The sequence below is a fragment of the Oncorhynchus clarkii genome, chromosome 6 (genome assembly GCF_045791955.1).
Source record: "Oncorhynchus clarkii lewisi isolate Uvic-CL-2024 chromosome 6, UVic_Ocla_1.0, whole genome shotgun sequence".
In the NCBI taxonomy this organism is placed as follows: domain Eukaryota; kingdom Metazoa; phylum Chordata; class Actinopteri; order Salmoniformes; family Salmonidae; genus Oncorhynchus; species Oncorhynchus clarkii.
Genome location: NC_092152.1, coordinates 15,198,839 through 15,222,627, shown reverse-complemented (window position 1 = coordinate 15,222,627; position 23,789 = coordinate 15,198,839). Strand labels below are relative to the sequence as shown.

At 45.6% G+C, this 23,789-nt stretch overlaps 2 protein-coding genes across 2 annotated transcripts in view; both read right to left on the bottom strand.

Moving 5' to 3' along the window:
• LOC139410656 (brevican core protein-like) overlaps nucleotides 1–23,789 on the bottom strand; it is a 61,267-nt gene that overhangs the window by 20,704 nt on the left and 16,774 nt on the right. The window lies entirely within an intron of this gene.
• On the bottom strand, nucleotides 319–11,518 carry LOC139411799 (mucin-22-like). Its single transcript, XM_071158546.1, has 7 exons — nucleotides 8,221–11,518; nucleotides 7,453–7,770; nucleotides 4,936–5,442; nucleotides 4,267–4,437; nucleotides 1,636–3,015; nucleotides 545–588; nucleotides 319–357 (listed from the first exon to the last, which is right to left on the bottom strand). The coding sequence occupies exons 1-7, from the start codon at nucleotides 11,516–11,518 to the stop codon at nucleotides 319–321; spliced, it is 5,757 nt and encodes a 1,918-aa protein (XP_071014647.1).

Sequence of the window (23,789 nt, the reverse complement as noted above, 5' to 3'; positions counted from 1 at the left end):
AGACTGGTGCCTTGGTAAACGTATCAGAGGTCTGGTCACCAGAACCATCCTCCTCTGTAAGGGTCAAGATTGAACTTGTGGTCTCTTTTGGACTTGATGAGGTGAAAGCACTAACTGACTCTGATGTGGATGCAGTTGTCGCAACAGAGTCCTTGGTGAGCATCTCAGTTGTTGCTGCAGCTGAGCTTGTATCCTCTTCTGAAGTAAGGATGGTGCTTGTCTCTGTTTCATCAAAAATGGGAACAACTGATGTTGTTCCTTTTGCTCTAGTCTGTCCAGAATCTGTTATATCAGTGAGTGCTTCCTGTGAGGTTCCGATCACTGTAGCTGATGTCTCCATTGGTTCCCGTGTCTGATCTATCAGGGTAACAATGGGAGTCATAGATGATTCTTCAGGAATAATTTCAGCTGTGTCCCCTGATCCCTCATCTCTGAGGGTATAAATCAAACCTGTTGTTTTCTCGACAATGGCAGTGACTGAAGGCAGGGCAATTGCAATTGTTGTCTGTGAGGTGACATCCAGAGATGTTGCAATAGTAGATACCTTGGTAAACATATCAGGGGTCTGGTCACCAGAACCATCGTCTTCTGTAATGGTCAAGATTGAACTTGAGGTCACAGTTGGTCTTGTTGTAGTGAAAGCACTAACTGACTCTGATGTGGATGCAGTTGTTGCAAATGACTCCTTCGTGAAAATCTCAGGTGTTGAACCACTTGACCTTCTATCCCCTTCTGAAGTGGGGGCGGTGCTTGTCTCTGTTTCATCAATAAAAGGAACAACTGATGGCATTTCAGAACTTGATGGTGCCCCTGGCTGTTTTGGTCTGACTGTACCATACACTGGAGAAAGAGGGGTGGCAGCTGACTGAGTAGTAAACATATCATAAGTCAGATCTCCTGAGCTCTCCTCCTCTAGGATGGTAGTCTCAAAATGAGCAATTTTCTCCGTACTATGTAGAGAAGAAAATGTATTAGCAGCAGCAGTCATTATTGACTCCACTGTTGCAATTTCCTTTGATACTGAAGTCGTTATATGACTTGGTTTCTCAGTGCTAAACAGAGAAGTTGCTGAAATTGTAGCAGTCTTTTCACTGTCTTTTGTTGCAGTGTCCTGTTGCGCTGTGGTAGGTTTCTCAGTGCTATACAGAGAAGAAGTTGTATTTGTAGCATTACTTGCAGTCTCAGCTGTTGCAGTTTCATGAGGTTCTCTGGTCAATATTTGTTTTAGCTTCTCAGTGCTAAACAGAGAAGAAACTTTAGTCGTGGACGTCATTTGTTCTGCTTTGACTGTGCTGTATTCAGAAGAAACTGTTGTAGTAACAGACTCTTTGGTAAACATATCAGGGGTCTGGTCACCTGAGCTTTTATTGCCTGTGAGTGTTACATTTGAAATGAAAGCAACTGATGGTTTCTCTGTGCTGCTTGCATCTTTTTCTGTCACCTCACTTTCCGGTGTCTGAACTGCGCTAGAAATAAACTTAGGTACCTCTGCAGTTGTGCCGATTGATAGAGTAGCAGCAACCTCAACAGCTGTTTCAAGGGTGGCGTCACCACTGACAGACAATGTGGTAAATTCCTCCTTTGTTGTTGCTGGACTAGACAGGAGAGGAGCAGTCGTGCTTGCAGGTTGCTTACTGAACACATCTGAGATGTCTTCACCTGAACTTTCATGCTCTCTCAGTTCATCCTCAGCTATAGAGTCTATTGTCAAGTCACCACTACCCTGCTCTGTGAAGGAGGCTGTGGAAGCCTCTGTTGGTTTACCTGTGCTTGACATGGAAGGAGATTGGGTTGATGTGGATTCATGGGACTGTGTGATCTCTATTGAAGAAACATTACTTGAACTCTCAGATGTGCTCTCAGTCTCTCTGATTTCATTCTCATCGGTTGCTACAGTGAACTGGTACTGTGGTTTAGTGGTGGTTTCCACTGGTGCCTCCTCAACTGTCCCTTCAGGTTTACTTGTCTCCTGGTCGTCATCTGCTGCTGAGATTCCCGAGACCCCCATGTCTACGTAAGTGAATGGAGTGAAAAATGGTGATGATGTGCTTGCTAGTCCAGCTGCTTGGTCCACAGAAGGCTCCAAAGTTTCAACTGCTGCAGTGGGAGATTCTTTGGGTGATTCATCTATTTCCTCTGTGGGTGTGATGACTTTTCCTACAGTTGTGCTTTGGAATTGGTCAATGCTGATGATCACATCTTTCTCCGCAATCATCAAAGCTTCTGACCCTAGTGATGTTGGTGTAGTAGATTCCTTGGTAAACATTTCAGGTGTCAGGTAGCCAGAGCTCTCCTCATCAGTGAATGTGACCACTGAGGCTGTCACACTTGAGACAGGGCCAGCTGAAGGTCCATCTGTGTCTGTTGGTTCTTCTGTCTGCTCAACCCCCTTGGTTCCATTAGTTACTTCAGTGCTTACTGATTTTGTAACCAATGAGTCTGTTGAAGATGATGCAGTATGCAGTGGGACTGTTGTAATAGCAGATGTGTCATCACCTGAACTCTCACCCTCTGTGGCATCACTTTCTGAAATGGTGGGTTCTGTCAAGTCTCCACTTCCTTGCTCAGACAATGAAGCAGGAGCTGATTCTATTGTCTCAGCTGTGCTAGTGGATAGAGGGTTTTGGGATGATGTAGATTCTTGGCTGAGCTGTGTGGACTGTGTTGAGGATGCAACACCTAGAGCCTCAGATTTACTCTCGGTCTCTTTGATTTCTGTCTCATCTGTGACTACAGAGAACAGGTCCTGTGGTTTAGTGGTTGTCTCATCTATGACCTCCACACCTAATCCCTCTACCTGAGTTGTCTCTTGGTCATCCTCTGTCTTTGAGATTCCAGATCCCTCCAAGTCTCTGGGTGAAGAGGTGCTGTGTGTATACTGTGTTGATTCACTGGTTTGTTCCATCACCTGTCCAGTCGATGTATGAACAGTGGTATAACTGCTGACAAACTCAATCGATGAGACTGGTGCCTTGGTAAACATATCAGGGGTCTGGTCACCAGAACCATCTTCCTCTGTAAGGGTCAAGATTGAACTTGAGGTCACAGTTGGACTTGTTGTAGTGAAAACACTAACTGACTCTGATGTGGATGCAGTTCTTGCAAATGACTCCTTAGTGAAAATCTCAGGTGTTGAACCACTTGACCTTCTATCCCCTTCTGAAGTGGGGGCGGTGCTTGTCTCTGTTTCATCAATAAAAGGAACAACTGATGGCATTTCAGAACTTGATGGTGCCCCTGGCTGTTTTGGTCTGACTGTACCATACACTGGAGAAAGAGGGGTGGCAGCTGACTGAGTAGTAAACATATCAGAAGTCAGATCTCCTGAGCACTCCTCCTCTAGGATGGTAGTCTCAAAATGAGCAATTTTCTCTGTACTATGTAGAGAAGAAAATGTAATAGCAGCAGCAGTCATTATCGACTCCACTGTTGCAATTTCCTTTGATACTGAAGTCGTTGTATGACTTGGTTTCTCAGTGCTAAACAGAGAAGTTGCTGAAATTGTAGCAGTCTTTTCACTGTCTTTTGTTGCAGTGTCCTGTTGCGCTGTGGTAGGTTTCTCAGTGCTATACAGAGAAGAAGTTGTATTTGTAGCATTACTTGCAGTCTCAGCTGTTGCAGTTTCATGAGGTTCTCTGGTCAATATTTGTTTTAGCTTCTCAGTGCTAAACAGAGAAGAAACTTTAGTCGTGGACGTCATTTGTTCTGCTTTGACTGTGCTGTATTCAGAAGAAACTGTTGTAGTAACAGACTCTTTGGTAAACATATCAGGGGTCTGGTCACCTGAGCTTTTATCGCCTGTGAGTGTTACATTTGAAATGAAAGCAACTGATGGTTTCTCTGTGCTGCTTGCATCTTTTTCTGTCACCTCACTTTCCGGTGTCTGAACTGCGCTAGAAATAAACTTAGGTACCTCTGCAGTTGTCCCGATTGATAGAGTAGCATCAACCTCAACAGCTGTTTCAAGGGTGGCGTCACCACTGACAGACAATGTGGTAAATCCCTCCTTTGTTGTTGCTGGACTAGACAGGAGAGGAGCAGTCGTGCTTGCAGGTTGCTTAGTGGACACATCTGAGATGTCTTCACCTGAACTCTCCTGCTCTCTCCGTTCATCCTCAGCTATAGAGTCTATTGTCAAGTCACCACTACCCTGCTCTGTGAAGGAGGCTGTGGAAGCCTCTGTTGGTTTACCTGTGCTTGACATGAAAGGAGATTGGGTTGATGTGGATTTTTGGGACTGTGTGATCTCTATTGAAGAAACATTACTTGGACTCTCAGATGTGCTCTCAGTCTCTCTGATTTCATTCTCATTGGTTGCTACAGTGAACTGGTACTGTGGTTTAGTGGTGGTTTCCACTGGTGCCTCCTCAACTGTCCCTTCAGGTTTACTTGTCTCCTGGTCGTCATCTGCTGCTGAGATTCCCGAGACCCCCATGTCTACGTAAGTGAATGCAGTGAAAAATGGTGATGATGTGCTTGCTAGTCCAGCTGCTTGGTCCACAGAAGGCGCCAAAGTTTCAACTGCTGCAGTGGGAGATTCTATGGGTGATTCATCTATTTCTTCTGTGGGTGTGATGACTGTTCCTATAGTTGTGCTTTGGAATTGGTCAATGCTGATGATTGCGGAGGAAGATGTGATCATCAAAGCTTCTGACCCTACTGATGTTGGTGTAGTAGATTCATTGGTAAACATTTCAGGTGTCAGGTAGCCAGAGCTCTCCTCATCAGTGAATGTGACCACTGAGGCTGTCACACTTGAGACAGGGACAGCGGAAGGTCCATCTGTGCCTGTTGGTTCTTCTGTCTGCTCAACCCCCTTGGTTCCATGAGTTACTTCGGTGCTTACTGATTTTGTAACCAATGAGTCTGTTGAAGATGATGCAGTATGCAGTGGGACTGTTGTAATAGCAGATGTGTCATCACCTGAACTCTCACCCTCTGTGGCATCACTTTCTGAAATGGTGGGTTCTGTCAAGTCTCCACTTCCTTGCTCAGACAATGAAGCAGGAGCTGATTCTATTGTCTCAGCTGTGCTAGTGGATAGAGGGTTTTGGGATGATGTAGATTCTTGGCTGAGCTGTGTGGACTGTGTTGAGGATGCAACACCTAGAGCCTCAGATTTACTCTCGGTCTCTTTGATTTCTGTCTCATCTGTGACTACAGAGAACAGGTCCTGTGGTTTAGTGGTTGTCTCATCTATGACCTCCACACCTAATCCCTCTACCTGAGTTGTCTCTTGGTCATCCTCTGTCTTTGAGATTCCAGATCCCTCCAAGTCTCTGGGTGAAGAGGTGCTGTGTGTATACTGTGTTGATTCACTGGTTTGTTCCATCACCTGTCCAGTCGATGTATGAACAGTGGTATAACTGCTGACAAACTCAATCGATGAGACTGGTGCCTTGGTAAACATATCAGGGGTCTGGTCACCAGAACCATCTTCCTCTGTAAGGGTCAAGATTGAACTTGAGGTCACAGTTGGTCTTGTTGTAGTGAAAACACTAACTGACTCTGATGTGGATGAAGTTGTTGCAACAGAGTCCTTGGTGAACATCTCAGTTGTTGCTCCACCTGAGCTTGTATACTCTTCTGAAGGGAGGATGGTGCTTGTCTCTGTTTCATCAATAATGGGAACAACTGATAGCATTTCTGAGCTTGATGGTACCTCTGGCTGTTCTGGTCTGACTGTACTATACACTAGAGAAAGAAGGGTGGCAGCTGACTGAGTAGTAAACATATCAGAAGTCAGATCTCCTGAGCTCTCCTCCTCTAGGATGGTAGTTTCAACATGAGCAGTTTCCTCTGTACTATGTAGAGAAGAAAATGTATTAGCAGCAGCAGTCATTATCGACTCCACTGTTGCAATTTCCTTTGATACTGAAGTCGTTATATGACTTGGTTTCTCACTGCTAAACAGAGAAGTTGCTGAAATTGTAGCAGTCTTTTCACTGTCTTTTGTTGCAGTGTCCTGTTGCGCTGTAGTAGGTTTCTCAGTGCTAAACAGAGAAGAAACTTTAGTCGTGGACGTCATTTGTTCTGCTTTGACTGTGATGTATTCAGAAGAAACCGTTGTAGTAACAGACTCTTTGGTAAACATATCAGGGGTCTGGTCACCTGAGCTTTTATCGCCTGTGAGTGTTACATTTGAAATGAAAGCAACTGATGGTTTCTCTGTGCTGCTTGCATCTTTTTCTGTCACCTCACTTTCCGGTGTCTGAACTGCGCTCGAAGTAAACTTAGGTACCTCTGCAGTTGTGCCGATTGATAGAGTAGCATCAACCTCAACAGCTGTTTCAAGGGTGGCGTCACCACTGACAGACAATGTGGTAAATTCCTCCTTTGTTGTTGCTGGACTAGACAGGAGAGGAGCAGTCGTGCTTTCAGGTTGCTTAGTGGACACATCTGAGATGTCTTCACCTGAACTCTCGTGCTCTCTCCGTTCATCCTCAGCTATAGAGTCTATTGTCAAGTCACCACTACCCTGCTCTGTGAAGGAGGCTGTGGAAGCCTCTGCTGGTTTACCTGTGCTTGACATGGAAGGAGATTGGGTTGATGTGGATTCTTGGGACTGTGTGATCTCTATTGAAGAAACATTCCTTTGACTCTCAGTTTTCCTCTCAGTCTCTCTGATTTCATTCTCATCGGTTGCTACAGTGAACTGGTACTGTGGTTTAGTGGTGGTTTCCACTGGTGCCTCCTCAACTGTCCCTTCAGGTTTACTTGTCTCCTGGTCATCATCTGCTGCTGAGATTCCCGAGACCCCCATGTCTACGTAAGTGAATGTAGTGAAAAATGGTGATGATGTGCTTGCTAGTCCAGCTGCTTGGTCCACAGAAGGCGCCAAAGTTTCAACTGCTGCAGTGGGAGATTCTATGGGTGATTCATCTATTTCTTCTGTGGGTGTGATGACTGTTCCTATAGTTGTGCTTTGGAATTGGTCAATGCTGATGATTGCGGAGGAAGATGTGATCATCAAAGCTTCTGACCCTAGTGATGTTGGTGTAGTAGATTCCTTGGTAAACATTTCAGGTGTCAGGTAGCCAGAGCTCTCTTCATCAGTGAATGTGACCACTGAGGCTGTCACACTTGAGACAGGGCCAGCTGAAGGTCCATCTGTGTCTGTTGGTTCTTCTGTCTGCTCAACCCCCTTGGTTCCATTAGTTACTTCAGTGCTTACTGATTTTGTAACCAATGAGTCTGTTGAAGATGATGTAGTATGCAGTGGGACTGTTGTAAAAGCAGATGTGTCATCACCTGAACTCTCACCCTCTGTGGCATCACTTTCTGAAATGGTGGGTTCTGTCAAGTCTCTACTTCCTTGCTCGGACAATGAAGCAGGAGCTGATTCTATTGTCTCAGCTGTGCTAGTGGATAGAGGGTTTTGGGATGATGTAAATTCTTGGCTGAGCTGTGTGGACTGTGTTGAGGATGCAACACCTAGAACCTCAGATTTACTCTCGGTCTCTTTGATTTCTGTCTCATCTGTGACTACAGAGAACAGGTCCTGTGGTTTAGTGGTTGTCTCATCTATGACCTCCACACCTAATCCCTCTACCTGAGTTGTCTCTTGGTCATCCTCTGTCTTTGAGATTCCAGATCCCTCCAAGTCTCTGGGTGAAGAGGTGCTGTGTGTATACTGTGTTGATTCACTGGTTTGTTCCATCACCTGTCCAGTCGATGTATGAACAGTGGTATAACTGCTGACAAACTCAATCGATGAGACTGGTGCCTTGGTAAACATATCAGGGGTCTGGTCACCAGAACCATCTTCCTCTGTAAGGGTCAAGATTGAACTTGAGGTCACAGTTGGTCTTGTTGTAGTGAAAACACTAACTGACTCTGATGTGGATGCAGTTCTTGCAAATGACTCCTTAGTGAAAATCTCAGGTGTTGAACCACTTGACCTTCTATCCCCTTCTGAAGTGGGGGCGGTGCTTGTCTCTGTTTCATCAATAAAAGGAACAACTGATGGCATTTCAGAACTTGATGGTGCCCCTGGCTGTTTTGGTCTGACTGTACCATACACTGGAGAAAGAGGGGTGGCAGCTGACTGAGTAGTAAACATATCAGAAGTCAGATCTCCTGAGCTCTCCTCCTCTAGGATGGTAGTCTCAAAATGAGCAATTTTCTCTGTACTATGTAGAGAAGAAAATGTAATAGCAGCAGCAGTCATTATAGACTCCACTGTTGCAATTTCCTTTGATACTGAAGTCGTTATATGACTTGGTTTCTCAGTGCTAAACAGAGAAGTTGCTGAAATTGTAGCAGTCTTTTCACTGTCTTTTGTTGCAGTGTCCTGTTGCGCTGTGGTAGGTTTCTCAGTGCTATACAGAGAAGAAGTTGTATTTGTAGCATTACTTGCAGTCTCAGCTGTTGCAGTTTCATGAGGTTCTCTGGTCAATATTTGTTTTAGCTTCTCAGTGCTAAACAGAGAAGAAACTTTAGTCGTGGACGTCATTTGTTCTGCTTTGACTGTGCTGTATTCAGAAGAAACTGTTGTAGTAACAGACTCTTTGGTAAACATATCAGGGGTCTGGTCACCTGAGCTTTTATCGCCTGTGAGTGTTACATTTGAAATTAAAGCAACTGATGGTTTCTCTGTGCTGCTTGCATCTTTTTCTGTCACCTCACTTTCCGGTGTCTGAACTGCGCTAGAAATAAACTTAGGTACCTCTGCAGTTGTGCCGATTGATAGAGTAGCATCAACCTCAACAGCTGTTTCAAGGGTGGCGTCACCACTGACAGACAATGTAGTAAATCCCTCCTTTGTTGTTGCTGGACTAGACAGGAGAGGAACAGTCATGCTTTCAGGTTGCTTAGTGGACACATCTGAGATGTCTTCACCTGAACTCTCGTGCTCTCTCCGTTCATCCTCAGCTATAGAGTCTATTGTCAAGTCACCACTACCCTGCTCTGTGAAGGAGGCTGTGGAAGCCTCTGTTGGTTTACCTGTGCTTGACATGAACGGAGATTGGGTTGATGTGGATTTTTGGGACTGTGTGATCTCTATTGAAGAAACATTACTTGGACTCTCAGATGTGCTCTCAGTCTCTCTGATTTCATTCTCATCGATTGCTACAGTGAACTGGTACTGTGGTTTAGTGGTGGTTTCCACTGGTGCCTCCTCAACTGTCCCTTCAGGTTTACTTGTCTCCTGGTCGTCATCTGCTGCTGAGATTCCCGAGACCCCCATGTCTACGTAAGTGAATGTAGTGAAAAATGGTGATGATGTGCTTGCTAGTCCAGCTGCTTGGTCCACAGAAGGCGCCAAAGTTTCAACTGCTGCAGTGGGAGATTCTATGGGTGATTCATATATTTCTTCTGTGGGTGTGATGACTGTTCCTACAGTTGTGCTTTGGAATTGGTCAATGCTGATGATTGCGGAGGAAGATGTGATCATCAAAGCTTCTGACCCTAGTGATGTTGGTGTAGTAGATTCCTTGGTAAACATTTCAGGTGTCAGGTAGCCAGAGCTCTCCTCATCAGTGAATGTGACCACTGAGGCTGTCACACTTGAGACAGGGCCAGCTGAAGGTCCATCTGTGTCTGTTGGTTCTTCTGTCTGCTCAACCCCCTTGGTTCCATTAGTTACTTCAGTGCTTACTGATTTTGTAACCAATGAGTCTGTTGAAGATGATGTAGTATGCAGTGGGACTGTTGTAATAGCAGATGTGTCATCACCTGAACTCTCACCCTCTGTGGCATCACTTTCTGAAATGGTGGGTTCTGTCAAGTCTCCACTTCCTTGCTCAGACAATGAAGCAGGAGCTGATTCTATTGTCTCAGCTGTGCTAGTGGATAGAGGGTTTTGGGATGATGTAGATTCTTGGCTGAGCTGTGTGGACTGTGTTGAGGATGCAACACCTGGAACCTCAGATTTACTCTCGGTCTCTTTGATTTCTGTCTCATCTGTGACTACAGAGAACAGGTCCTGTGGTTTAGTGGTTGTCTCATCTATGACCTCCACACCTAATCCCTCTACCTGAGTTGTCTCTTGGTCATCCTCTGTCTTTGAGATTCCAGATCCCTCCAAGTCTCTGGGTGAAGAGGTGCTGTGTGTATACTGTGTTGATTCACTGGTTTGTTCCATCACCTGTCCAGTCGATGTATGAACAGTGGTATAACTGCTGACAAACTCAATCGATGAGACTGGTGCCTTGGTAAACATATCAGGGGTCTGGTCACCAGAACCATCTTCCTCTGTAAGGGTCAAGATTGAACTTGAGGTCACAGTTGGTCTTGTTGTAGTGAAAACACTAACTGACTCTGATGTGGATGAAGTTGTTGCAACAGAGTCCTTGGTGAACATCTCAGTTGTTGCTCCACCTGAGCTTGTATACTCTTCTGAAGGGAGGATGGTGCTTGTCTCTGTTTCATCAATAATGGGAACAACTGATAGCATTTCTGAGCTTGATGGTACCTCTGGCTGTTCTGGTCTGACTGTACTATACACTAGAGAAAGAAGGGTGGCAGCTGACTGAGTAGTAAACATATCAGAAGTCAGATCTCCTGAGCTCTCCTCCTCTAGGATGGTAGTTTCAACATGAGCAGTTTCCTCTGTACTATGTAGAGAAGAAAATGTATTAGCAGCAGCAGTCATTATCGACTCCACTGTTGCAATTTCCTTTGATACTGAAGTCGTTATATGACTTGGTTTCTCACTGCTAAACAGAGAAGTTGCTGAAATTGTAGCAGTCTTTTCACTGTCTTTTGTTGCAGTGTCCTGTTGCGCTGTGGTAGGTTTCTCAGTGCTAAACAGAGAAGAAACTTTAGTCGTGGACGTCATTTGTTCTGCTTTGACTGTGATGTATTCAGAAGAAACCGTTGTAGTAACAGACTCTTTGGTAAACATATCAGGGGTCTGGTCACCTGAGCTTTTATCGCCTGTGAGTGTTACATTTGAAATGAAAGCAACTGATGGTTTCTCTGTGCTGCTTGCATCTTTTTCTGTCACCTCACTTTCCGGTGTCTGAACTGCGCTCGAAGTAAACTTAGGTACCTCTGCAGTTGTGCCGATTGATAGAGTAGCATCAACCTCAACAGCTGTTTCAAGGGTGGCGTCACCACTGACAGACAATGTGGTAAATTCCTCCTTTGTTGTTGCTGGACTAGACAGGAGAGGAGCAGTCGTGCTTTCAGGTTGCTTAGTGGACACATCTGAGATGTCTTCACCTGAACTCTCGTGCTCTCTCCGTTCATCCTCAGCTATAGAGTCTATTGTCAAGTCACCACTACCCTGCTCTGTGAAGGAGGCTGTGGAAGCCTCTGCTGGTTTACCTGTGCTTGACATGGAAGGAGATTGGGTTGATGTGGATTCTTGGGACTGTGTGATCTCTATTGAAGAAACATTCCTTTGACTCTCAGATGTCCTCTCAGTCTCTCTGATTTCATTCTCATCGGTTGCTACAGTGAACTGGTACTGTGGTTTAGTGGTGGTTTCCACTGGTGCCTCCTCAACTGACCCTTCAGGTTTACTTGTCTCCTGGTCATCATCTGCTGCTGAGATTCCCGAGACCCCCATGTCTACGTAAGTGAATGCAGTGACAAATGGTGATGATGTGCTTGCTAGTCCAGTTGCTTTGTCCACAGAAGGCTCCAAAGTTTCAACTGCTGCAGTGGGAGATTCTATGGGTGATTCATCTATTTCTTCTGTGGGTGTGATGACTTTTCCTACAGTTGTGCTTTGGAATTGGTCAATGCCGATGATTGGGGAGGAAGATGTGATCATCAAAGCTTCTGAACCTAGTGATGTTGGTGTAGTAGATTCCTTGGTAAACATTTCAGGTGTCAGGTAGCCAGAGCTCTCCTCATCAGTGAATGTGACCACTGAGGCTTTCACACTTGAGACAGGGCCAGCTGAAGGTCCATCTGTGCCTGTTGGTTCTTCTGTCTGCTCAACCCCCTTGGTTCCATGAGTTACTTCAGTGCTTACTGATTTTGTAACCAATGAGTCTGTTGAAGATGATGTAGTATGCAGTGGGACTGTTGTAATAGCAGATGTGTCATCACCTGAACTCTCACCTTCTGTGGCATCACTTTCTGAAATAGAGGGTTCTGTCAAGTCTCCACTTCCTTGCTCAGACAATGAAGCAGTATGTGATTCTATTGTCTCAGCTGTGCTAGTGGATAGAGGGTTTTGGGTTGATGTAGATTCTTGGCTGAGCTGTGTGGACTGTGTTGAGGCTGCAACACTTAGAGCCTCAGATTTACTCTCGGTCTCTCTGAAATCTGTCTCATCTGTGGCTACAGCGAACTGGTCCTGTGGTTTACTGGTGGTTTCAACTACTACCTCCACACTTAATCCTTCTGGCTGAGTTGTCTCTTGGTCATCCTCTGTCTTTGAGATTCCAGATCCCTCCAAGTCCATGGGTGAAGAGGTGCTGTGGGTAGTATGTGTTGATGCCCCGGTTTGTTCCATCACCTTTCCAGTAGATGTATGAACAGTGGTATATCTACTGAAAAACTCAATCATTGAGACTGGTGCCTTGGTAAACATATCAGGTGTCTGGTCACCAGAACCATCGTCCTCTGTAATGGTCAAGATTGAACTTGAGGTCACTGTTAGTCTTGATGTAGTGAAAGCACTAAGTGACTCTGATGTGGATGTAGTTGTTGCAACAGACTCCTTGGTGAACATCTCAGCTGTTGCTCCACTTGAGCTTGTATCCTCTTCTGTGTGAACAGTAACAGGGGTACCTAAATGTTTTTCTGTGCTTGTTGGCCTCTCTGTGACTTCTGTGACTATCTCCGCTGTTGCATTTTTTTGTGACATTGTTTTCTCTGTGCTATATACAGATGAAACTGTAGTAGTAGCAGTCGCAGTGTCAGGTGTTGCAGTGTGATGAATGTCATGTGATGAAGTGGTTACTTGTCCGGGTTTCTCAGTGCTATACAGAGAAGTAGCTGTCTGTGGAGACTCCCCTGTTGCAGTTCCATGTGATGCTGTAGTCTCTACATGTTCTGGGTTCTCAGTACTAAACAGAGGATAAGTGGTGGTTGTTGTGGTTGCAGAGTCTATGGTGAACGTATCTCTTGTCTGGTCAACTGAGCTTTCTTCGTCTGTAGAGGAGATAACTGTGCTTGTCACCACCTCATCAATAACAGGTGTAACTGATGGTTTTTCTGAACCCGGTGATTTCTCAGTCTGCCCTGTAACTTCACTCTTTCCTGTTGTGATCATTACATGTGGCATTTCAGTGGTTGTCATTTGTTCTGCTTTGACTGTGCTACAAACAGAAGAAACTGTTGAAGTTACAGGCTCTTTGGTAAACATATCAGGAGTCTGATCACCTGAGCTCTCTTCATCTGTGGTGAGAGCTGAGCTTGTCTCTGTAACAGGAATAGATGAAGGTTTTTCTGAGCCTCCCAGTTTCTCAACCTGCTCTCTAACTGCACTCTCTGCCGTTTCATATGACACTGTGGTAGTAATTACTGGTTTCTCAGTGCTATAAAAATAAGACACTCTGGGAGTTGCAGTGTCTTTGGTGTAAATCTCACTTGTCAGGTCACCTGAGGTCACTGTCGAGGATAGGGTTGAGCTTGCCTCAGTCACTTGAGTATCCACTTTAGCGCCACTAGAAACAGCTGGGCTGAAAGTCACAGAAGGTGAGACTGTTGGTGACACATCAACTTTTTTACTGGGTTCAATGCTTGATGATAATGTTGATTTCTCATCCTCCATTTTGCTCATGCTGAACATAGGAGTTGCTGTTGTCACAAGAGACTCCTTAGTGGACATCGGAGAAATCTCATCTTCATCTGTAGGGGTGACGGCTGTGCTAGTCTTTGTGTCATCACTAATCGGAGTAGCTGATGGTTTCTCTGTTTGCTCTGTAGCCTCACTGGTTGCTATTGAGCTTGTGGTCACATCATGTTCTGTTTTGACTGTACTATAAAGAGGAGAGAGCGGTGTTGCAGTAGATGTGCTAGTAAAGATACCCGAGTCACCTGAACTTTCTTCCTCCGTAATAGTTGGGGTAACTGAAGGTTTATCTTTGCTTGTGGTCTCTTCATCTTGTTTAGGTACCTCACTTGTCAGAATTGTGCCCTGTGTGGTGTATCGGCTGACTAAGTCTGAGAGAGTTGCCATGGTTGTCTTAATCATCTGAATAGTATTATATATTGGAGTTGTTGAAGGAAACTCTTTGCTGGACATTGGAGATATTGCCAGACTCTCAGAACCCTCTTCATCTGAAGTTGTCTCAGTCTCATCAATGACAGGAACAACTAATGGTTTCTCTGTGCCTGTTCGGTCTTTGGTCGGTGCTGTTATCTCACTTTCCTGTGTAGTGTCTGCTGAGCTTGTTCTTGGTAACGTTGTTGTGGATCCTAACAAGATCTGTTCCATCTTGGATGATGGAGAGCTGGTTGTGAACATATCAGGAGTTTGGTCTCCTGTGGTCTCCTGCTCTGGTGTGGAAACCATATGCGCTGCAGTCGTGTCTTTCACGGTGGGAGACACAAGAGGCTGGCTAACTGTTGTTCCCTCTTTCTGGTTTGTCAAAAATTCAGCAGTGGTAGAGCTCAAGGAATGCGATTTCGTGCTGCCTGCCTCTTTGGATGGCGTCACCTCAGTCGTGATTGTTTCTCCTAAAGTTGTTTGGGCACTTGTTGTTAAGGAAGGCAGAGTGGTGCTGGTTGGTTCCTGAGGAGTGTGTGTGTCCTGTGCTGATCCTTCCTCCTCGCCTGAGGTGGAGCCCTCAATGTCACTGGGGGCCGCTGGCGGTGAGCCATCTTCAACATCAACAGAAGTGGGTGTAGGGACGGACAGTAAAGGGGTTTGAGTGGAGATTACAACATCTGGAACAGCAGAGGTGCTCTTTGTTCCTTCTGCAATTTCAGGCGCATCTGTGGACACGTGCAGTTCAGTTGTGGGAGAGAGAGAGAGCTCTTCCACAGACCCTTCTGGCTGAGTCACCTCAGCATTACTGTCATCATCCGGGGGTTGTGTCTTTGATCCCTCCACCTCTTTGTCAAACACAGAGGTGCTGACTTGCTGGCTTCCTTCAGGGGGTGTGGGTGTATGAGATGTTTGGGTTTGTTCTGACGCTTTGGTTACTGCTGTGCCAGATGGTGAAACAGTGGACACTGCTTCAGTGGACGTAGTTATGATGTCACTTGGTCCCTCTCTGGTTTCTGAAAAAGATGATACACCCTCGGCTGTTTGCTCTGTTTTGGATGGGGTGGTTTCCACAATTGTTGTGACAGGTGCAGAGGTTGCAGTCACTTCTGTCTTTACAGCAGGGCCTTGTGCGGTTTCCTCAACCTGCTCTGGAGGTGACAGAGGAGGAGTTGACTCCACATGAACTATCTCAGGGCCATAGCTTTCAAAAAATGTGTCCAGAGTGGACATTGACAAAGGCAGTGGGGAAGTTGAGAACAGTTCCTCCTTGGGCACCAAAGAGATCTCATTCTGAACCTCAGTCTCATCTGTTATAGTACCAATTTCTATCACAGAGTAATCAAAAACGGTGGGGGTCATCTCCTCCTCGAGGCCCCCCAGAGCAGTCACATTGCCCTCAAACTGGAACTGGTCTCCTCCTGGTCTCCTCCCAACCTCCTCCTCTACCCGTCTTCTCTCTGGCTCCAGGGTAACCTCATGTTTTCCATTGATGAAGCTCAGCATTGGGGTGATGGTGACAGCAGCAGAGGAGAATAAGTCAGGTTCTCCACTGGCCAGCATGGGCTCACCATTCACCAGGGAGGGGGTGGCCTGGTCAGGAACGGCAGGGATGATAGGGAACTGACTCAAAGTGTCTAAGATCAGCAGAGTCGCATCCACTGAAAATGGACAGAGAAATGGAAAGAAAAGAAGAGTGCAAAAGAGAAAGAGAGAGAGAGGGATAGAGGGAGAAAGAGGGGGGAAAGAGACTGATTAGCATACATGACAATGACACTATAAAAAGTAATTGTGTTGCTAACATTAGTTGATGCATTTATTTATACTTAATACTAAATAATTATTGAAAGTGATTGATAAAGTGCACAAAATGAACAATTGTGACATTGTTCTTAAACTTATTATTAGATTTCTTTCCTCCTGAAATGTAACCTCACTGAACACAGTAATGGTAATTCTCTACAATTTTACTAAGGTGTGGATTTTCCAAAGATACAAAGAGTAGATTATGTGAAAATATACACATTCCTATCCATACGGAAATTGAAACGCATTCCCACTGGGCACAGACGTCTAGTTTTGATTTACATTTCATTAAGTTGTGAATTCAACAACACATTTCACCATGTCATTGGATTTAGGTTGAAAGTTGGGTGAAAAAAATACAAAATGCTCTGACCTTTTGCAAATCCAACACATTTTCCATGTTGATTCAACGCCATCACATAGGGGGTTGAAATGTCGTGGAAACAACGTTGATTCAACCAGTTTTTGCCCAGTGGGTTGTCTCAACTTTCACAGTTCTCCGTCCAGGCTGTATTTAGTGAGTGGAAATCCAAATAAAAACAATTCCACGTTTGCCCTTCCTCTTTCAGCTGAACTCTATTCAGCTCCATGGTTTACAAAAACATTGGACCTGAAATCATGTAAGATCCCCTAGGCCTAGGTGATCAGTGGGGGGGAAGGAGTCTGCTTCTACTCCTGTTAACCTCCTGTTAACCTTTATTATCTGTCTAGTCACAAATAGGAGGGGATGGTAAAATTGAGTGGCAAGATCCGGCACTAAGTAGAGCTCAGCAGCTAATGCCTGTTATGTGCTTATGACTTAATGATTTGATATGGTCAGAGCATCGTCACAACAAAGACAGCATGAGAGGACTAGTCACTTTAAAAGCCAGCCTACAAATAATACAAATATTATAAATCAAATCTTCTTGTACATACTTGGAAACTTTGTCTGCCAACTGAATACTATCCAAACCATAATCCACAGATTTATATCCCCAATTCATTTTCTAAGAAAATATGACCACAAGCCATCTAAGTGAGTCAGAAATGTAACATTTAGGCTTAACATTGAGGATTCCAAATTAAATAGTGACACTTCCAAACATCTTTGTGGAACAACGTTTGCTTGTCTGGGGTTACCACTTTTGCATTACAGGTCTTATTAAATATCTGTATTGATGGTGGCCACTTCCAACTTGGATTCATAAATAATACATGTCCTGCAATACTACAGATGTAGGATCTTAATTTGATCACCCTGTTGCAGGAGAAATTTCCTGCAATGCAGGAAATGTAAAACTTGTAGTGTACGAGGTTTAAAAAGGCTTCTGAAATTTCCCCTTGACAATGTCCATTAATTATAATCCACATAAGAATTTACATGTCCTGTTGCTGCAGGATTATTTTCCTGCTGTAGCAAACTGGTTCAAATGAAGATCCTGCATCTGTACACATTCACAAACAATCAAATACCGCACATACAGTATAGTGGTCCAATGACCTTGTGTGACCCTAGGCTTCATCAGTAGTTTTTTTTTCTCCATCAGCTGTGTTAATTTCTTCTTCTTTTTTTATGGTAACTCAGCAGCACCCTTCACTCTCTCTAAAGTACAAAGCTATCCCCATCGTCCTACACGCTTTACGCCTTGCTTTGGAAAGCACACTAAGTGACATGCTTCACCAGTTAAGAGGATGGCATCTGGTATACCTCACAATACTTGGCAGTGATGTTTCAATCAGGCTGTTATGGGGAGCATTAAAGAATGCGTATGCTCGGTGTAACACGGCCCTTAAGCCCATGTCCTGCGGGCTGAAAGGTTCCCCTCAGACCCCAAGTCAACTAAGGCCCTGAGTAAAGACAGACATCCTGTTCCTGCCCTGCTTTGCAAACAAGAACGGCTGTTCGGAGTCAAACCCTGAGCAGATCCATTGGATGTCAGAGTGTCTCCCTGGAGAGGAACGCGTGCCACATCTGATGATCGGCCCACACAACCGTACAGCCTTTGGAAAATAAGTCCTCACACGTCCCCTTGAGATGCACACTCGTTTTTCCCTTCCCCTTATTAATAACAAACGTTGTGAGTCAGCCAGTGCTTCACGCCCTGATCTGACGGCACTAAAATGTATTATAAACAAGGTGGTAAATGGCTTGGCAGAACACAGAGCAGTGTGGTCGTCTCTCTGTCATGGTAATCAGCTCACCATTCTTTGGCTTGATCTGTTTACCATTTTCTACTTGCAATCCAACCAGCGCCAGGGTAGGGGATAATGGTTATTCATTCACCATTCACAACACACTCCTCCTCCATCTATTTCTCTCTCCCATCTGAAAAGAAAAGTTTCCCACAAGCTGTGGCTCAGATAGATTAATGGCTGGAAGAGAGAACACCTGCAGGAGCCGAGAGCTGCAGAGGCTGACACTTGTTTAAGGCCAGTGGAGCCTGGGAACACAGGATAGCAATAACCCACCTGTTACACACACACTCACACCCTCTTTAATCACTGCATCTTACCTCACCAAACACTGCCAACCTCCCTACCCTTTCCACTCCCCCCCACCACCACTGCCACCACTACCACTACCCCACCCCCGCCACTACCCCACAATTACTACTACCCCCACCACCACCCCCACCACTAGCACTAGCACTACCCCTACCCCCACCACCACTACTACCACTACCCCTACCCCCACCACTACCCCACCACCATTACTACCACTACCCCCACCACTACCCCCACCACTACCCCCACCACTACCCCACCCCACCAACACTACCCCCACCACTACCCCCACCACTAACACTACCCCCACCATTACCACTACTACTACCCACACCACTACCACTACCCATACCACTACCCCCACCACTACCACCAACCCCACCTCTACCACTACCCCCACCATTATCACTACCACTACTCACACCACTACCACTACCACTACCCACACCACTACCCCACACCACCCCACCACCACTACCCCCACCACTACCACTGCCCCCACCCCCACCCACACCACTACCACTAGCCCTACACCAACCACTACCCCCAATCCCACCTCTACCACGACCCCCACCATTACCACTACCGCCACCGCCACCACTACCACTACACCCACCACTACTACTACCCCCACCACCACTACCACTAACTTACCCTCACCCCCACCACCATGCCTCCCCGCCTCCCTCTTGGCCCTCCCTGCCTCAGTTGCTCCGTGGCGGGTGCCCAAGCTCCTGATGACATATTACACATCTGTTAAAATAAAACCAGCAGCCCACATAAACCCAGGCCAGCAGTGGCTCTGGAGGGAGAGCAGTGCTCCATGCTGAGGACAGGCACAAACACTCTGCTGTGTGCGAATCATGACCTCAGCCACAAAACTCACCAGCTGCACAACACCACTGCTCCAGAGTCCAGACCTATCTCCTGACTCGAATTCAGTGGGCAGGTAGGTCATGTGGTTGCTTTGGAGGAATCATTTTGTACTGGAGGGCACATAACTGAAGATCAAATTATAAGTGGACAAATATCAGTTTTCTGTGCTCACTGGAGTCACTGTAGCCTATAAAAGGACTTGATAAGTGACAATAATCACTCACATCTCCCTGATAAGAATGAACAAAATGATCCCATAAGGGCACAGTGATATTTTAACGTGCAATAAAATATCACTGTGCCCTTATGGGATAATTTTGTTCATTCTGATCAGGGAGATGTGAGTGATTATTGTCACTTATCAAGCCCTTTTATAGGCTACAATGACTCCAGTGAGCACAGAAAACTGAGGCCAATTCCCATAAGCAAGTGGTGTCTGCTGTGGTGGCACAAAACAGGCAAGCCACCATGCCACCAGGTCCTCAGATGTCCTCACAGAGAGGGGAGATTTTTTCTTAGTGGTGACATCACCCTAGAGGTGGTGTCCAGGCTTCAGTGTGCTGACAGGCATCTGTGCTTACTCAGGTAGGCTGCCAAGCCTCCTCCTTTACTGTCAGGCTGGCAGAAGGAGCATGTGCGTGTGCGCACACACACACGCACAGGCTGTGCCCTGGGTCTGTTGTGTGGCTCCTCTGAGCACAGTGTTGGCTTTCTCCCCAGCAGGCTGCACCAGCAGGCCTGCACTCTAAGAGGGAGTCCAGATCACCTGTACCCAGGCTCAATGGCAGCCAAACCAAGCACGTCCTGTAGCACCGTGCCAGATCACCACACTCCTTTACAACTAGTTTAGCACCACAGCGGGTCAGTAACACTGGAGTATCCCCCTGTTTTCTCCTTCTCATCTTTCTCATCCTCAAGGCCAGCCTACTCCTCATTTTGGCATAAATGCTGAGGGACAAGTAGCAAATATCCCCATTTACTGTAATCTGAAGTGGGTGAGGTAATGTTACTGACACATGTAAAAGGCCACTTCAGCAGAAACTGCATGCCAATTTGCTTACAACACATTAAGGATTTTATTGCCTTACACTGATTGAAATTAAAGAGGAAAAGTGGTATATTGACACTTGGTAAAATATTACAATCATGCTATTAATCTATAATCCAGCATTACTCAAAAAGCATGAGTAATCACACCTGAAACACACTGGCACTCTGATCAATAACCTGCTGAATAAATCGTCAGGTACCTGTACAGTAATCCCTCCCACTGGCCGATTGACTGTGAGGTGAGGCCCCACACTCCCTCGTCCTACACTGTTGCGGCTGCCTCAGTGAAGAAGAATACCAGCGATAGCAAAACACGACGTGGGGAGAGTTATTCTTAACATTGGTCATTTACATAACTCAGGTCCTGGAGGCCTCACTGCTATGCTGACCACAAAACCTGTTAATCAAATAAACAGCTGCTTTCTGAGAGAGTGTGAAGTTCTCCATTTCTCATTCTGTGTTAATTTCCCTCTGAACCCACAGTCTGTCTGGACATCTGTTCAGCTGGACTGACTGACTGAACTGAGGTGGTCCAGGCACTAAGAACCAAGTAGTCTCTTAACGGATGTGGGGAGAGAGGATCCACTGAGGAATTCACTAGCTAGCAGGGGAGAGGAAAACATTTACAAAAAAAGGGTTTTGCAAGGGGTCCCTTGACAGGTCTACAGGGGTGGAAATATATTTAATATATTTAATGATTAGAAATAATGTTTTTTTGTTTTTGTTGCTCTGTAAGTGTCAGAAGATGTACAATTCTGACAATATGCTAATGTTGCCTTTGTCTTCTGTCATTTTCAAATGGTCTTCTGATGTAAATAACCTACATGATTCTTGCCTGGTCTAAGGTTTTCATGAAACACACTCAAGTAGCCTATATAGAGTAAAATGTTGTAAAATATAAGAATAGTATGACACTATAAAGGCAAAGCAACGTCGGTATTCTTCAGCATTGTTTAGACAAGCTAATTTGCTAGAGAAATGTATGTGTTCAGTGCAGTAGTGGTTCCACACTATAACTGGCTATCCAAATGACAAGACAAGTCATCATTTTCCTTTTCAAGTATCCAGCTCACATAGAGATGTATGTTTCCCATCAAATAGAATTAACTTCACCCATGCTAAATCAGAATACGGATCGACTATGCTTAGTTTTTGCACATAGGTTTACACAAAGACGATCTTTGTTACACGATCAAGAGTGTATAAAATATTAGCGCTCCATGCTCCTCCAAACACCAGCATCTCCAAAAGAAATCAGCTACACCATTTGCAAAGCCAAACTACAAACATGTTCCATAATGGTATTGAAATGAACAACAGAGAGTGAGAGAAAAAAGAGAGAGAGAAAGAAAGAGAAAGAGAGAGAGAGGGAGAGAGAGCATCACATGCATTCTCCTTGGCAGAGAGTCAACCCCCCCACCCCCCTTTCAGCACCCTGGACAGCACATGGTCTTACTGTCTCTTGCCAAAAACCCCTCTACTGTACATTCATGTTCATTGGCAGAGAGCAGCAGCACAGTAGGCAATAAGTGTTAACACATGCCTGCGTTACAGACTCTCTGTCATATTGGCCTATGCCTAAGCATATTAAAAAGGAAAATAGCTGTTATTCACAGTTAAACCAAAACATGTACTGTGCTTATGTTTTAAAATGCAAGTTGACAGGAGGAGAGTGATCATGTTGAAGACCCACCCTAGTAACAGTAGCCTAACACATCTGACCTCCTACTAGAGCAGACATAAAGGATCCCGGGTAGGGACAGACCTGAAAGACTACTAAGCACATGTGCACCACATGACTGTGTAGTAGGCCTAATCCTATTATAGGGAGGTCCTGATCTTTCCAGGTGATGCACAGCAAACCTTAACCACTGCAATCAACTTAATTGCAGACATCCAGGTTATCACTGTCATGAAAATAAACATAATCTGGAGAGCTACTGGAAGTTTGACCTTTATATGTCATACTTTATATAGGTCACCAAACGTTGAATTGTTACAGATCAACGTTTACCTCTGTTTGCCTATATCATATGACCATAGCATTGGACGTAATGGAATACAGTGAACAAGAGGTATTCTTCTTACCTGACTTGTTCTGTTTCTGCTCGTCAACATTGACAATGATGACATGGATTGGAAGTCCGTCTGGGCCCACGGTGGCTGGAGCCCTGGTGGGCTTGATCACGGTGGAGGTCATGGGGGCAGATGTGAAGTATTCTGTGTCGATGTCTGTGGGGGTGTCTGGGTCTTCAGTCAGGGTTTCACAGGGGAACTCAGGGATGTGAGTGGTGGACTCTTCAATGACCTGGACGCCTGAGGTCACATCCTCAGCTGACGTCTCAATGTTGATGAGAATGGCAACTGCTGTTGTGCTCACAGAGGAAGGCTGCTTGGATGTCACGGTTGCATGTAGTGTGGTGGATTCAGTTGGTGGGGCCTGTGTTTGACTTGCCTCTTCCCTGTACACGGTGGCTGGTGTCTCTACATCATGAGGAAGAGGTTTCTGGGTGGCCTCAGCTTCAGAAACACCCTCTGTCTCAGCCGGGTGAGCGACGGCTTGCACGGTTGAATCTTGGGATGAGTGTGTGGTCAGGGCATCAGTTTCTGAGCCATCTAAAGGCTTCAATGATGAATCCGTTGGTATTGCTGAGTGTGTGGTTCCTGGTTGTGTCGGGGTGGTGGTGGGTACTGTGCAGGTGCCGGGATCTGTATCACACACAATTGGGAGAGTGGTGGGAGATGTGCTGGTTGAGGGGTCATCGTGTACCTCTTGAGTTGGAGGAACTGGTGGAAGTCTCTCTACAATTCCTTCAGCGGATCCCTCAAGGACCTCTACTGCTGAGGGTTGGGCACTAGCCTCAACGTCAATATGATCAATTGGTTGAGAAGTAGCACCACTTACTGACACATCTGAAGTGGTAGAGGCAGTCATCATTGTGGAATCATCTGTGGTTTCAAGAGTGTAGGACAGTTCAGTTACATGTAGACTGGAATCATCTCTAGTGTCCTCGGTACTAATAGGTTCATCTGTAGTTTGCTCAGAGGTGATTGGTTCTTCTGTAGTCTCTTCAGTGGTGATTGATTCAGTTGTTTCGGTTGTCGAAACTGATTGGGCGTCTTTCAGGTTTAAGGTCATCTCTGGAGTGATCCCTTCCAGGACGATTTCCTCTGTGTTTCCATGAGCAAACATGGGTTCTGTGCTTGGAGAGGCCTCTAGAAAAATGTCAGGCTGAACCGTGCCGACTTCAATCATGGAGTGATCCTCTGGTTCTTCTGTGGCTTCAGCCAATCTCTGCCCAGATTCTGTGCTCTGTGGCTGGGCCACAATGGTGCCTAAAAACTCTTCAGGTTTGGCATCTTCCACCTGGATGGCTGCAGTGGCAGGAGGGGGAGCAGTGGAGGTAGTATCACCAGGAAGTGGAGCTGTTGGACTTCCTGTTGTAGTGGGTGG